General features: G+C 39.7%; 1 protein-coding gene across 2 annotated transcripts in view; it reads right to left on the bottom strand.

Moving 5' to 3' along the window:
- Positions 1-269: 269 nt before the first annotated feature.
- SKIL (SKI like proto-oncogene) overlaps positions 270-14,547 on the bottom strand; it is a 59,838-nt gene continuing 45,560 nt past the window's right edge. For both annotated transcript variants that reach the window (XM_083177783.1, XM_083177784.1), the window contains exon 7: positions 270-10,885. In XM_083177783.1, the coding sequence (XP_083033909.1) occupies positions 10,724-10,885 (162 nt within the window). In that variant the 3' untranslated portion in view covers positions 270-10,723. The remainder of the gene's footprint in view (positions 10,886-14,547) is intronic.

Here is a 14,547-nt window from a genome sequence, read left to right on the forward strand (position 1 = left end):
GTGGTATCTCATTTCATTGTGAATATTCCAACTTCATTGCATATTATGCTATACACATATATACATATATATATGGTAACATCAACAATCTATCCATTTTGTGTGCTTTTAAAAGAAAGAAATGCATTTGAATGACTATTTGCTCTGCTTACAAAATGGCTGCCATCACAGAACAGGTAAAACATGCACGTTAATAACCTGACTGAAATATGCCGTAGCTTGGTATGGATTTCCTGTATTTAACATCCAAAAATAACTACAACAATAGAAAAAGTCACCACATCATGTTTTATTAAGATTCAAATCCACCATTGGTTTTCAATATTTACAAAGGAATGACAATGGAGAACAGCACAAAAATACATTTTGAGGTATAAGCAGAAAGCACAGTATGCAATGTTGCAATATATATATATATATTTTCCCACATTTTGTAAACTGATTGACCAGATAAATGTATATTGTCTTGATTCAAACCATATAAAAGACCTGTTATTTTCTTGTGAGGTAGAGAACAGTTTTGATTTATGTAAATTCACAATCACAGTTACTTAAAAGCATGATCTTTATATACATCATTGGCAAATATCCTAAAGTGGAGAATCCGCTGCCTGAAAGCAGCTTTCTTCGTTTTAGACAATTCGCAGTTATCACAAAATCTGCAATGTTTTATACATGCTCTTTATTCAATATTTCACATTTTATATATATATATGTTCACATGCAACATAAATACTTTATGAAGAGTATGCATGAAAAACTTAATATAGCTTTACTGAAAAATAACATCTTTCTTCATTTTCACCCTGAAATAGATCTCTTTTTCCTAAAAAGGCATACATATAGAAATAATACATGATGAGCTACACAGTTCCCATATGTGTGCATTAATACAGGCGTGCCAACTGCTTGTGCAAATGTGCATAAATTGCAGGTAAAATGGGACCTTATATGCAAGAAAGCAGCAGTATACACATTTTATCTTAGGCGCTCAAAAAAACTAACCGGGCAAGGTATAAATCGCTGCATATCTCTGCACATTGCATATCCATAATTAAGCACAGGTTCCTATTTCTACAATAGTATCCAATAAAAATAAAAAAATAATAATTAGGCTAACCTGCTTTGCAAAATGTAAAACAAAAATCAATATCCTAAACACACTAAAAAAAAAAAAAAAAGAAGAAAATATGTCATGCTGTATTTTGCAATATGGCTTTAAATTTAGAGAACACTACTAAAATGTTTATGTTCTACATTCAATAAGGAAGTTCTCATCACCATTTTACTAGTATCATTCCACTCAATTACAAAATGGCAGACGGCCAAGCTTCCCAGTTAACAGAATCACAGGGACGACCGTAATCCGGTGAATCCCACCAGCTGTGAAGACCTCACCATCTGATACCCAGTCAATATGCAATTCTTCCATCAGAAGTAGCTTTAAGTGACATGTCACTACTTGTATCGAGAGTGCTGATTTGATGACTGTCCAGCCAATCAATCCAAACTCTGAACTAAGAATGCAATGAAATATTGAAGTGCTTGACTTTCTATGATCCTACAGTATACCAGGTATATTGACTATTGAAAATGCTAAAGGTGATTGGGGAGGTGATAAGTCGCGGATGTCCCTCTACACGGAAGGTGGCAGATTATGGTCACATGATTACCCTGCGCACATTCTAGTGATAATCAATTCAAGAATTTTTATAGAAAAAAAACCTCTGCAGGTGACAATATTGCCTGCCAGTGGTGGCAATAAGGACAAGGAAAGCTGTCAGATCAGGGTGATGACTTCAATCCATACTAATATTTTGGGTCAAGTTCCCCTTAAGTCTGTAATCACTATCAACCTATAGTGTAAAGTGACCCTTCATAAATTATACTAACACCCATGAGATATTGTCTTGTATTCATTTTTAGAGTTTTGATTGCACATTTATTGGCATTTGCATGAGAACAGCAAATATATAAATTCTATTTTGCAGAGAATCAATATAGGTTTTGTACAAAGCAGAATTAGAAAATGTTCACACCATGCAAACTTCATCCAGAGAATCATTTTTTCAATGTGGAAAAAACTTTCAGAGGCCAATACCCTGCAGTCTCATACCCCTTTCACACCGCACTTGTTAAACAGTATATTGCCGTGTTTTTTCCATTTTAAAACGTTTAAGGCTGCAGTGGGAAAGCACCAGAGTTCATTTACCGGTTAAAGATAACCGGTATTTCAAAACGTTTAAAAAGCAGATTCCTACACGTTTCAGAGCCGTTTTTTATGCAGTGAGAATGGCTCTGAAACGGTATTTAATAAAATCAACAGACTACAGACCTGTGATAGGCTGTCCCCTGCATTCTGCCTTGAAACGTGTTCAGGGGATTAAAACGGGTTGACTGATGTGAATGGTGCTTAAACGGTATTTAAAATGGTAATCTACTGCAATGTGAAGGCTCAGACCCGTTTTAAATACCGTTTCAAAATACCGGTTTTTAAAACGTTTAGGCAGTGTGAAAGTGGTATTAGACTCAAAAGACTAGCACCATAATATGAATGAACTAGACAAGATATACACTGACAGGTAGTTAAAAAATAAAGAAATATTGGTATTTAGTGATTTCATTTAGAAATGGTAAACAAAGCCAGCACCCTATTTATTTCAGTGCCAATTTATTTTATTTATTTATTTTTACAAAAGAGAGGCTCGTAATAGATTCTAATATATTACATTTACAATGCAGTTCCCATGAACCACATATTCCAGCTTTTAGGCTCACACATGTTTAGATCACAATAAGCTCCAAATCATTGTGCCAAATAAGGATAAGGTTAAGTGAGCCAAAACTACAAAGCAGCTGCATGCTATAAAGAAAATAGTACATAGATATGTTTGTGCATATTTGAGTGCTTATTAAATCATTCTAGGGGGTACTATGTGCATTAAAGCAGTTTAAGAGTTACATTCATCTGAAAGGGAAGTGTATTGTAAACACAGGGAGATAGTCTTTATATAAGCTTTCCCCCATTCATTTGGCTGTTTTCTGACAAACACATGCAGACTGAACATACCTGTAAACACAAATGGGATATGCATTTTTACTTTAGAAACCGCTATGCAAACACCAGGGTGCATGTAGTCTTTTAAAGGAAGAATACAGGTATTTAACGACAAACCAAATATTTAATATTCAACATTGTTATTGATGAATATTAAGTTGTCTTTTTAGATTGTATCAATTTGTATTTTAGTTGCTATTTAGTCAATTTTCTATAATTAATAAGCACAGGTCCAATACTCCCTGGATTTCAGGTGTACTCCTGTGCATGTATAGAAGCTTAAAATTATACACTGTAATATAGAGAAAACTAAATCACAGCAGAGGACTCATTTTGCCTTAACATGTTAACACAAAAATCACAAGTTCAAAAGTAAGTACAACGGAATAAACAAAATATCTAACCAAACAATCTTCCCTAGTCTCAGCAGCATGGACATACCTTTATGTTTCTCCACAGTAACGTCCTTATATATTCAGACTATCTGGCAGTACACAAGTAAAATACATTTTACTTAGCCTTTAAACCAATATTTATAATGTAAACAATAAATTATATGCATTTACACTGTTCTATGTATAATAACCATTACCGCTTTCACACTGCAGCTCTTAAATGGTAAATTGCCATTTTTTTTTGCCTTTTTAAATGGGTAGATCTGCAGTGTGAAAGCTCCAGGGTGATTTATCCGTTTAACAAATACCGGTATTTGTTAAACGGTTAAAAAGCAGTGTCCTACCCGTTTCAGAGCAGTTTTTTGGGCAGTGTGAACGGCTCTATTTCTATGGCTTGAAACGTGTCCCTTGGGGGGTTAATCGGGTTGAATGTGTGAATGGTATTAAATTCGTTTTAAAACGGTTTTCACCTGCAATGTGAAAGGTCTTCAGGCTCAGACCTGTTTAAAGTCCCGTTTAAGAATACCGGGTCTTTACCTGTTTCTGCAGTGTGAAAGAAGCAAATGTGTTTTTTGTTATGTTTGTTTTACATAATACATAAATAGCTATAAAATAAAATCATGTTAAATCCAGTGGGATTGCTAGCACTTTCCAGACACCGGCATCTATACGCAGAAACCATGCCAACATTGCACTTTTTGCACGCTAAGATTAAATGTTGTAATTGATTATATAGATAATTTGCAAAAGGACCTTTCACATCTATTGCAAATGTACAAAATGTATACTAGAAAAAAAAAGATTGCGCAGCATTGGTATGGACAAAATTAGTTTTTTGACCTATTCCACAAAGTGTTCAATAACTTCAAAGTGTTACAGCCGCTAACCCTAATATAAAACTAAATGGATATCAAGTTATCTAGTGGCAGTTATAATGGTTCTAGACCTATACCGGTGCTAATATACTGTATAGAGAACATATACATTACTGTGCATACATTACAGATAAAGAGGGGAATCTATATAAATATAAGTCTATTGCCCCCATTCTATCTAGCGTGCATAGATGCATTTCTGTAACATTTGTTAGCAAACTTATCAAGTCTAGGGGTAGCAGTAATGTATCTGCCTGTAGACTTCTTTCAGCCGAAGGCCACTTGTACAAAAAAAAAACCTTTCATGTAAAAGTAGAAGCAGCACAACAGGGCACACCTGCACAATACTTTTAGAATTATGCAATCAATTTCTGTCTTAAAGGTCCATACACACTGGATGACTATGCCCAGCATGTATGGACAGCGATGATAGCGTTCATCGCTGCGGGGAAAGACGCTCATCGCATACACACTCAGCGGCTTTCACCCTGCCCGGCGCTGATGGAGGGGGGAGGATGGCGTTGCACAGTGGAGTGCTATGCAAAGCCATCCTGAAAGCCGCTCATCTGCTGGTATAACCCGCAGATGAACGGCTTTCCCGGCGATGTTGCGGGAGCGCGTAGTAGCGCTCATCGCCATACACACTGGGCGGCTTTGAGCTGAAAGCCGCTCAAACCTGCTGTCTTGAGCGACTTACAGCTCAAAGTCGCCCAGTGTGTTTGGGCCTTTAGATGAGCAAAGTTCTATGGAGAAGCCATGATTTACACTATTCATTACAAGGCAGGTGCCTTGGGACTACATGCCCCCGGATAATGGGACTTGTAACCAATTTCTGCTGCAAGCCTAAAGGTGCCCATACACTGTACAATTTAACAGGTGCGATGCAATGCGATGCGCACCAGCACGCACATCACATCGCACAGCACATAAAGTATGTGCTGCACATACGTTTTGTACTAGATTGAATCACGTTCAAAACGCATGCGATGTGATGTAGTGAAAACGCATGGTCCCTATCACACCTAGTATGGGCACCTTAAGCCAATCATAGCACCCACTCAAAGAGGACAGCAGCTGCACTCATAAACCAATCATATAAAAGGAGGTCAATTGTTTTGATCTTAAGCCCCATACACACTAAACAATCCTGGCTGTGGCCAATCTAGTTAACGATATCAGCCCCGGGTTGACAAATTGATTGTACACACTAAACGATATCGGTCAACTGTAAAAAATAAAATAAAAAATAAATAAATAAGAAGTCAACCAATCAGGTTTTTAAGAATTTAAGAGTCCTTTCCAGGCGATCCTGGTGGCTGAGGTCACAATTGCAAGTGGGGATATGGGAATCTGTCCCATGCTGATTATAGAATGCTGGATTTTTGCATATATTATATATTACACACTATACATACACACACACACGTGTGCGCGCACACACACACACTATGGCTAAACTAATATTCTACATGTCATATTTTGTAAAAATGGTTCTATACATATTTTAACCCTCAAGAACAAAAAAACCTCACTGTGGTAGAACATATATTAGATTTAAAACGTAGCAGATTCTGGATTTGTCCTATATAATTATTTGAACCCTTGAAGGATCTGTGTTTGGGATGCTGGGACCCCTCTAACTGCTCATCTCCTGCTTCCCTGAGTAACAAGCCAGTCTCCACACACCCCACACTGCGGTCTATTATTGCCATGACCAGTAACTGTTACATCTCCTACATGCTTTTAAGATCTATGTACAAAAAGGGCTTATGGGGCATACTTCTCGCAACTCATCCCAGAATAGGCAAAACATCATAATATCTCCCTATTAATAGACCATATTTTGCAACGTTGTCTCATTAATACCAATAACATTCAGAAAGAAAACATGGAAGTGGATGGCTGTAACACATCCAAACAGGACCTCAAGCACTAACGTAGCCAGGTTCTACAAAAAAGGTTTCCCACAAAGTTAACCAGTGTCAAACGTGATTGTTATATATGTCTGCATATTATCCAATCGCACTATAACCTCATTCACAACATAAGAATGTTTTGAAAAATACAATTTGAGCGTTAAATTTGCTTCATAGTCTGTGGCTATATAACAGACTGGGTAGGTTTCCAGTATTCGTATCAAAATCTAAAATGTTTTAATTACTACATAGCTCATTTTAAAACATAAGACAAAAACATGTTCACATTTTAAGCCTCTTCATAAGTTGGGCTTGGCAAATCAAATCTCCAAATGATGTATTCAATGTACTGATAGAACTGTGCATCAGAATCAAAAATGCTGAACAAAACATCACTTTACATAAATGTAATAAATAGGCATGCTGTACCAAATACACCACATAATATAGAAGATATTTCTCTACAGTGACCATACAAATGTGTATCAGACAGGTACAGACAGAAGCAATCAATGCATGGTTTGCAAAGCCCATGTTATTCTGATAAAACTTTACAATATTTACAGTTTTATGGGAAATTAAACCACGAGAAATTAAATGGAACCCCTATCACTTTAAAAAGGTTATAGAAAAGTTTAAATTAAATTCATAGAATAATTTTATATGACAAAAAAAATTATATTATTTAAATAATCATTTATTTACAATAGTAATAAATAGTAAAAAAAATAATGCTATTTGCAAATAAAAAATGCAGATTAATATTTTAGAATAGAAGTAAATAAACTGTAGCAAAATGGGTGTGACATTAAAAGTGAAAACCTTGAAAAAGGCAAAGTTATATTAAAAGTATATCTGGAACATATACAGGATGTCCGTAACAACCAATGTAAATAAACCACTAATAAATGTGCTTATTATGGGAATTTATCTAAAAAAGCATTTCCCAAAGGAGTCATGTAATTAACTTGTGAGTATAAATTGCAATGGGTATGGATCACCGGGTTGATCATAATTAGTTAGAGTCAAACCCATATTTTTTTAACATGTCAACCATGTCAACATGTAAAAGGTGGATAGTTGAAAAGGTTGACACAAACATTGAAATGTTAATCCAACTAATTTTATTTTATTTTTCTGCGTCATTTACCATTTAAAAGCCACATGTAACTCCAATTAGTGTACAGGTTGAGTATCCCTTATCCAAAATGCTCGGGACCAGAAGCATTTTTGATAATGTATTATTACGTATTTCAGAATATTTTTATATTTCAATTAGGTGTCTTGAGGAAGGACCCAAATGTGAACACAGAATGCATTTATGTTATATAAACATGAAGGTTTCAAAACATGAAATTAAGTTTGTGTACTATCTCAGGCACTGACTTTGAATGCCAAGCAATATTGCACATATTTTGTGGCAGGTACATATGTCTCCAGTGGGTGCCGGATGGGTTCCCGACAGTCGGGATCCTGACAGTCATTTACCCGACGTCGGCATCCCGACTGTCAAAACGCCGGCAGCCGGGTGACCGACGGCCACCCGTTATTTTCCCTCGTGGGGGTCCACGACCCCCATAGAGGGAGAATAGAATAGGTGGCTCGCTCGTGCCCGCAGCGTGGCGAGCGCAGCAAGCCCGCAAGGGGCTTTTTTGCACTCGCCATGCTGTCTGACTCCGGGCAGTCGGGATCCCAACGTCGGGATAATGACTGTCGGGATCCCGACTGTCGGAGTCCCATACCACACCCGTCTCCAGTAGTGCTTTTAGAAAATAAAGACATTCTGGAAACTATGGTTTTCAGAATAATTTTGATAACAGCTATTCAGACAAGGGTTAATTAAACTGTACGCTTAATTTGCCATGCTTAAGCCAATAAGCCTTGCTGCGCTTGGAACAGCTTACTATTCCCTGTCCACATGGATGATAAATGATTAAAAGGTTTTCAAGAAAACCTAAAAACTTGTGTCAACCATTGTCATGTGAACCATTTTAAACTATCGACCTTTTACATGTTCACCACATGGGTTCCACCTATTGAATGTCAATTCCGTTAAGGTCAACCTATCACACTAGCTAAAACATATATTGAGGGGAATCAAAGTTTGGTAGGAAGTAAATGAAGAAAGTTTCAATGGGTGAGAGATGGTGTTAGGTCAGGTTCACAGGAATCCTGGACATTCATCCCCAAAAAATATCAACACCTGTTAACTACAGTGGAGGCAGCCATTTTGCGAACTTATCCAATATTTATAGAAATGCATCCATCAAGTCACTGAACAGCAATGTCACTAACACCTTGCTGATGCTTAGTTGCATGGGAGCTTCTGCTACCATCAATAAGCATTTTGGGCTTACATTACATTGCACTTAGAGGTGGAAAGGGGGAGAGAGGGGGCTAGCGGGTTGTGGCCAAGTTCTGTACACATTAATGTGGCTAATGAAGACTACTACACAGAAGCATATGTGAATGACATCAGGAAAAGAACTAGCAGGTAATTAACCCCTGGTGCAGAATATTACTTTTTGATGACAATCAGCAGCCGGTTCTGATTGGCTGCATGCACTGCACTGTACCTGAATCCCTAGCAAATACAATATTAATATTAGTATGGCTGCTGCAATTTATAACTTAACTGGAAAGCAAATATATGGATACTAATTGAGTAGACATTACAGCTGACAGCTCGATAAACTGCACAAAATCTATTTTTTTTTGTTTTGAAATGGATACATTCTCATAAATGTTAGGTAATCATACAAAATATCAGCATCCACTGTGTGTCAGTGACTTTCTAAATGTTTGGTTGTACTATTCCAGATAAATATTGCAATATTCTATGAAGGAATAAAGGCTAATAAAGAACAAGGGGTTAATATATGAAGCAGTGAAAACAGTGAAGTTGTCCATACCAACCAGTCAGCATCTACATACCATTTTTACAGTGTATTTAAAAAATGTTTCTTCAAAGCGGATTGGTTGCTATGGGCAACTTAGCAACTAAACCACTTTTTTACTTCTTTGACTAATTAAAACAACAACCTCTTTAGGTGTATGTGGGTTCTATGTGCTAAGCCTTGACAAGTGACAAAGTAGAGAGATAAAGTAGCAGCCAATTCAATGTCATTTTTCAAACAGTCTTTAATATGGCAGTTAGCAGCTGATTGGCTGGTACTTTATCACTCTCCATGGCTCAGTAAACACACCTCTAAGAAACTTCAGCTTGTTACATATACCCACTCACCACAGGAGTGGACATAAATTATATATGCATATTCCCAGTACATTTTCTTTATTAGGTCACAAAAAGGAATTCAATGCATAAGAACTACTGTATGTAGCACGTACACTGTTATCAGTGCATGTTTATGCGCCGTTATATATATGTTTTTATTCACCTTTTTTTTTTTTATAGGATTACTAAGTAAATTATGCAGAGCAAACACATATAGCTGACATGAAATAGCAGTGATTTAAATACCACTCCATCTAGTTTATTGCTTATTCTGCTAGCGCTGGAAAAATGATCCGATACTGCAGGCAGGCTTCCTATTCCAAGATCTAGGAGCAGGGTACACTATACAAGTGTAATTTTTCTGCAATTTGTTTTCTCTTTACTAGTGCTAATCTCAAAATAATTCACTAAGAATAAATATAATTATACGGGGAAAAAACAGAACACGACATCAGTAAGCCTCATTTTGAAAGTTGAAATGTGCGGTCGAGTACCTTACTGTATGTGGTCACATAGCTGTCTGCGTACTGCTGAAACGCAAATAAATGAATGAATGCTACAGATGTCAGTAGTTGTACTTTGAAAAGCATCATGGTAGCCTACCCTTGGCTGGCAATATAAATATTGGAAGATACTCATTGAAGGTTGATGAATGCATAGAAGCCCATGTGACTTTGACAGCTGGAGTATGATGCACCCATATATAGTTAGTGAAACATTTTTGAGCTTCTTATACAAGGACACCAAAAAAAAAAAAATAAGACTTGTGACAACACCAAAGAACCCAACCACAAATACAACTAGTAGCAGCACTATGTCATGGTTAAGCTAAAAGATAAGAGAGGGTTGTCCAGCAGCTGCCACACATATGGGGACCAAAAGTGCACATGTGATGTAATGCTGGAGAACACGGAGATCCGAGCAAGAGGTGGCCCAATCGAGCGGTTTAGATTCTTGTAAGCTATTAAACAATGCTAACAAAGGGGCTTCTGGGAAAGGCTTGTGATGCAAAGTTTACTGCACATTACAGGATGCGTGGGGCAGGTTCATTAGCTAGTAGGGCGAGTTGAAAAGTACATGTTAAGACAGAGCAGTTTCCCAGAAGTGAAGGAATTTTAAATTGCACATAGTTTAACCACTACTGGCTTCCAGGTGATAACAACTTTGCTCGGTATGCAGCATGTGAAAATCGCTCACTTGCAGTCCAAGCTGCAATATAACCTCCCATCTGTGAGCTGCAGCTTCTACTCCCCATTACCGCTCTTCGCGGATTTCAATATCTGAAGCTTCAGCTCTTTTATCATTAACTCCAACTTTTCCCGGGCGTCTCGCTCTCTCCTGAGCTCATCCTGCAACTCTCTTCTGTCAGCTTCAGCCTGGTCCAGTCTCTGCCGCAGTTCTGTCAACTGAAAGCGACACAGAATAAGCAGGCAAGTAAGTACTTGTAAGTAAGATGAAAATAACGTGAGGGCAGCAGCCATATTTAATACATAAAAAGAAAGGTGGTCACTATATATCAGGTCAACAGAAATAAAAACATCTATAATACATAGAAAATTAAATATGGCAAGACGCTTCCCTAAAACATGTTGTTGCCGCCTGTTTAGAGGCTGAGACCTTTAATATCAGAAAATATTTGAGGGAAAGAGCAATGTACAATACACAACACAATAGTGTACAACCATAAAAACAGAAGATTCATTCAGGAGAGGACTTCCGGTGGGCAGCGTGCACGGTGCAGCTGCGTTTTAGTGAGCTCCTGAAAAGAACCTCCGACGCGGCATTGATAGATGGCTCTGCCGCACTAGGAGACCAGGACTCAAAGGGGAGATTACCCCGGAGTCGAATAGCAAGCCCCAAAACAAACGCCAACACTCACCCCAGTATTCGGGACTCCAGCTGGGCAGGAGAAGGCGGCATCACCTGAGCGCGCGGCCAGCGCAGCAACGGGTCTCAGCGACGTGTGAGAGACGCCGGCAGAGAGAGAGAGTTGGAGGCAGCGTCAGCCTCAGAAGCCGGTGGGGAGATTCACAGCCCCATTACCCAGTTCCAGCGGGCGGTGCGCGGAGAGTACAGCCAGAGGCTGGCGGTGCGTGAGAGGCGCTGCCAGAGATAAGCACTGAAGGACGGAGGGGAGACAAACGGCAAGAGGGAGAGACGGCCGGAGGCTTTTGGGCGTGTGAGAGGCGCCGCTAGAAAAGGACGAAGGAGGTGAGCACTGAAAGGCAGAGGGGAGACACAGCCGCATCGGGTCAGAGACGCCGCCAGGAGGAGATAGCGTGGCGGGTGAGAGACGCCAGCCGGCTATAGAGAGCCAATACAGGGTCTACGCCAGCGGAAGCCTCCAGTAGCCCTCGGCAGCCCCACAACCAGGTCCCCCGGGCTTTTGGAAGATCGAGGGACACAGAGGCCACCGCGACACGTGCAATACTGCCGGAGGGGAAAGAGTGCTGTATAAAGTTCCCTGATCAGCCCTTGGCAGAGGCTGGTGAGAGAAGCCCCTGCATGGAAATATCGCCCACAAACAAGCTTTTAGCTACGGTGGGTGAGATAAACCGCTGCTTACAGCATCTCCAACAGGGCCTGTACTGGCGGGGGACCGGGGAGAGAAGCCACCGCCTGCAACACTGTCTACATTAAGCTTCCATAACAAGCCTCCAGCAGCGGTGGGGGAAAGAAACCGCTGTTTACAGCTCCCCTCACAGCCCCAGGATCGGTACCCGGTGCTCGGCGGGGACCCCATCGGCACTAGCGCCCAAAGAGGCAGCCAGCAGGAGAAGGGGGGCCAGTGGAAAGATTACCCTCTGCTAAAATCAACAGAGGAGTCAAGCAGGGAAGGTGAGCACGGACTCGCTCACTGACCAGGTACCCCTTTTTTCTTTGCTCCCCGATAAACTGTTGGTAGACACACCAGCTGGTGCACCATATAAACCCAGGCGGCGACTCTATTTGCTAAAAAACACTGAGACACTGACCTCTGGGCCAAGGCTGACTGCTACCCTTAATGCTGAATTTGCCTGTTTTATTAAAACTCCTTAGCTACAGAGCCGGGGGGCATTCAATTGTCCCTGCAGGTTGTGGCGAATGGGAGAAATCCTAAGGAAAAGACACTCTCAAACGATTCATTATTAATAGGGAACCACAGAACCGGGGAGTAACGAGGAACTCCTGCAGGTTGTGACCCCCAAGACCCCTAAATAAGGGCTCTAATAGAGACAAATGGATACACATGTGACCTGAACATACCAGGGCAGCAGAAACTAGAAAGACACTGTTTATCAAAGCGCCATTGAGTCTCCAATTGTTGGATTGCGCCCCTGTTTGCGCCCCCCCTATCATACCTTGAACTTTTTTTTTTTTTTTTTTTTTTTGGCCCTGGGGCCAGGCGTATGTTGTGGAACCTTGACTTTTTTTTTTTTTTTTTTTTTTTTTTTTTTTTTTCAGCTTTTTTGTATTTCTTCTTTGGAGTTATTATAAGTTGTCTTTCCTTCCCTCCCCTTCCTAGCTCAGTAAAACCCAATAAGAACGTAAAAGGAGGAGAAAAGGGGGAAAATGTTAGCCTTAAAGGCTGAGTAAACTTAACTCCAGGGACTGGACTTGGGCCTAAACTGAATAGAATTGAGACTGTGGACTGGGCTACAGACCAGCTGCTCGGGATCTGGTTTTAGACGGAAAAGGAACTGCTTGCTGGGACACGGGCCAGTTGCCCGAAAACAAAGGATACTTGCTAACACTTAGGGGGATAAGAAAAAGGAAAAGTCTTGAGACATTCTCTCTTTTTGTCTATCTTATCCCTGAGTCCTCCCCTTGGAGACCACAAACCTATATAACTGCCGCTATTTTAGTAACCCTTTCCTAAAAACAACTGCCACTGTGATTATTATATGTACAATTTTTTTTGATTTTCCCCTTTTAGGTTATAGTTTTTTGTCTTGCTTTTCCTAAATTTCCCGCCTGGTATTAAAAAACGTAAATTGTAAGGGCCAAGGGCCAAGGGGGAAAGGGACTGCTTGCTGGGGCACGGGCCAGCTGCCCAAAAACAAAAGATAGTTGTTAATATTTGGGAAAAAAAAAAAAAAAAAGAGAGGATCTGAGACATCGCCCCTTCTTGTCGAGTTCACCCCTGAGTCCTCCCCTTGGAGATCACAAACCCATATAATTGCTGCTATTTTAGTAACCCCTTCCTAAAAACATCTTTCACTGTGATTATTCTATGTGCAATCTTTGATTTTCCCCCTTTAGGTTATAGTTATCTGTCTCGCCTCCCCTAAACTTCCCGCCTGTTATAAAAAAAAAAAAAAAAAAAGAAAAAAAAAAAAGAGACAAAGAAAAAAAAAAAAAATAAATAATAAAGAATCCTCACGAACTGGGGTTGGTCAAACCAAGCCCACTAGGGCATGGATAAGTACATAGCCAAAAATCAAAAAAGGCTATCTGGACCCAACACCACCCCCATAATGGTTAGAAATAAGGCAGCAGCACCCAAGGTAACAACAACTCCCCCGAGGGCGGCCTCAAAAGAAACTGAGCCAAACGAGGCATTAGGCCCATTCAATGTGGAGGCCATGGCCCAGGAGATCTCAAAAATATTGTTACCAAGGATTGAAATGAAATTAGAAGAAAAGCTAGATGCCAAATTCGAGATAATAAATCAAAGGTTTGAGACAATTTTATCTAAGTTGGAGGAGCAGTCGAGTAGAGTAACGGAGGCAGAACAGAGAATTAGTGATGTAGAGGACACCTTAATCTCATTAAAAAATAAGGTAGAAAACCAGGCAAAACAAATACAGCAACATATAGAGAAAATAGATGAAATCGAAAACAGAAGCAGGAGAAATAATTTACGCCTGATAGGGATCCCAGAAAAGGTTAAGGACCCAGAACTCCAAGAGTATATAGGCCAGAAGATTGTTTTAGCCCTAAACTTACCAAGCGAGGCACTGAACCCATGTATTGAAAGAGCCCATCGATTGGGTCCAAGAAGAGTAGAAAAGGAAGGACAAAGGCCCCGACCAGTTTTGGCGAGGTTTTTGGACTTCAAAGCAAAAGAACAAATTTTAATGGCTTA

Source organism: Crinia signifera, chromosome 3 (assembly GCF_055691185.1).
Source record: "Crinia signifera chromosome 3, ASM5569118v1, whole genome shotgun sequence".
In the NCBI taxonomy this organism is placed as follows: Eukaryota; Metazoa; Chordata; class Amphibia; order Anura; family Myobatrachidae; genus Crinia; species Crinia signifera.